The sequence below is a fragment of the Lipotes vexillifer genome, unplaced genomic scaffold (assembly GCF_000442215.2).
Source record: "Lipotes vexillifer unplaced genomic scaffold, Lipotes_vexillifer_v1.1 scaffold914, whole genome shotgun sequence".
In the NCBI taxonomy this organism is placed as follows: Eukaryota; Metazoa; Chordata; class Mammalia; order Artiodactyla; family Lipotidae; genus Lipotes; species Lipotes vexillifer.
This window is the reverse complement of record NW_006780388.1, coordinates 301,459-303,546: the sequence shown is the minus strand read 5'-3', so window position 1 is coordinate 303,546 and position 2,088 is coordinate 301,459. Positions and strand designations below refer to the sequence as shown.

Genomic DNA, 2,088 nt, shown 5'->3' with positions numbered 1-2,088 from the left:
CTGCCTCTGAGGGTCAGGTAGCTCTGGTTCAGTCAGGCCTAGTTCTCCTCTTCCCTCCCAACAGACCCCAGGACCCTGAAAGCACCGAAGACCAAGCTGCTGGCTGAAGTGCAGACACTCATTCCTGTTTCAAGAGCTGAGCCTAAGAAATGGTCATCGTTGGTCAGGTTGGGTCTGGACCAAAGAAGGAAGAGACAGAAAGCAATACTGTCTCCATGAGAGGAAAAAGGGGAGGGGAGGAGAATGGAGAGAGGTGGGCATGCAGGGGACTTGTGCAGGGATGGGCTGGAGAAGGTGGGACTGCTGTGAGGGGATGTGGGTCAGAGTGGCTCTTCAGAACCAGGTGAAGGGTCTGTGGTGTAACGGAAACAGGAAGGAACCCCATACTCCCTCCCTCTTCAATCCTCAGTGCCGGCCCTCAGGATCCCCTTCCCAAGGACTGGAATGCAAATCCAAATACTTCAACAGCCTGGTGAGAAGTGAGCACCCTTACACCAAAGCAAGGAAGTCTGATCCCAGCCCAGGCTCCACAGTGACGGTGACTTCCGGGCAGGTGCTGAACAGCAGCCAGGAGAGAGGGCTTCTGTGAAGCTCACCTAGGGGTGGGCTGTTTGCTGCTTTCCCTGGAAAGCCAGAGCCCTGTCTTCGCTTGACTCTGCCAATCCCTTTTCAGCTCACAAAGGCATTTATGGAGAGTTGGTTGCACACTGGTAGCTTAAACATGACAATCCTCATCAGCTGGTCACCTGAGGTTGGAGGGCCCATGGGAGCCTCGGTTTACAGTCTGCTGGCTCATCTTGGCCCAGAGCCTCTCTCTGCGTGGGATCCAGTGGGGGACAGTGGACAGAACCACAGCCTCTTCGTTGTGAGGGAAGCAGTGGGAAAGCTTCCACTTCTCACTGCTGATTCTAGTTCCTCAACTGGAAGGGGTTTGAGATAAGACAGCTTGGAAAAAGGGAAAAAAAAAAAAGCCAGGCAGCAGTTTCTGGGCAGCTTCTATCCTGGGGCGAGTGCCCGTATGGTGGGTTGTGTGTGTGTGTGTGTGTGTGTGTGTGTGTGTGTGTGTGTGTGTGTTTGTGTGTGTGAACACACAGCCACCTAGTCCAAGGCCGGTGCCCAGCTCAAGAGCTTTCCCACAGGCCAATCCTGCTGACACCCCTCCCCTCTCCAGGACCTCCAGGGGAGGAGCGACGCTGTGTGCTGTGCTGATGGCAAGTCTCAAAGTCTGTAAAAAAGAAGATGGAGACAGGTGGACTGGTCCAGAGTTAAGTCCCAGGACCCCAACTCCATGTGAGGAAGAGGGGGTCAGAGGGAAGATGGGGGGGTGGGGGTGGGGTCAAGGGCTTAGTGTATATAGGCTCGGTACACGGCAGACATGTCATTGTCAGACTGGTCCAGTGCCTTGGCTCTTTTGTACACCTGGAAAAAAACGACATGGGCTTAGTCTGGCCACAAAGCTGACTTACAGACACAGATCTGCTTCCGAGAGGCGGTTCTCGATGTGGTTAGGTAGGTAGGTTCTGGAGTCTAGGCTGTCTGGGCGTGACTCCTGGATCACCCACTGACTGGCCTAACCTTGGTCAAAGTGCCTCAGTTTCTCTGTGCCTCCACCACTGCTTCTTGACTTTATGGAGAAGGTAACAGGGTTATTGTGAGGATTAATGGAGTGAGGAATGTAAAGGGCTCAGAGGCAGGGCTCAGCATTGTTAGTAGTTATAATCATGTTCCTTCCTGCTCCAAGGACTTCCCATGTTATTCTCTGGGCCACTGTCCCTGTCCTTCCCTCAGCATTGGCTGGCTCCTTCCCAATCAGCTCCAAGGCCTTTCCTGACCATCCCATCTGAAGCAGCAGCTGCACCACTTTACCCAGCCACCTCCATCCCTTTACTCTGTTCCACTTTATTCATAATTCTAACCTTCTGCAATTCTTACTTGTTTAAACATTTATGTGCTTACTTTGTGCCTCCTTCCATTAAAATGTAAGCTCTACAAGGAAAAGAAGGGGCTGCACCCTGTGTCCCCAGAGCCTAGAATGGTGCTTGGCAATTAACAGCCACCCCAAAGGTATCAGATGAATATGAAAGAGTG

At 52.6% G+C, this 2,088-nt stretch overlaps 1 protein-coding gene across 1 annotated transcript in view; it reads right to left on the bottom strand.

Annotated features, from left to right (window-relative positions):
• Nucleotides 1-1,327: 1,327 nt before the first annotated feature.
• The window catches only part of GLYR1 (glyoxylate reductase 1 homolog), a 34,262-nt gene continuing 33,501 nt past the window's right edge, over nt 1,328-2,088 (bottom strand). Inside the window, 1 exon segment of the mRNA XM_007453455.1 lies at nt 1,328-1,419. Coding sequence (XP_007453517.1) covers nt 1,345-1,419 — 75 coding nt within the window. The 3' untranslated portion in view covers nt 1,328-1,344.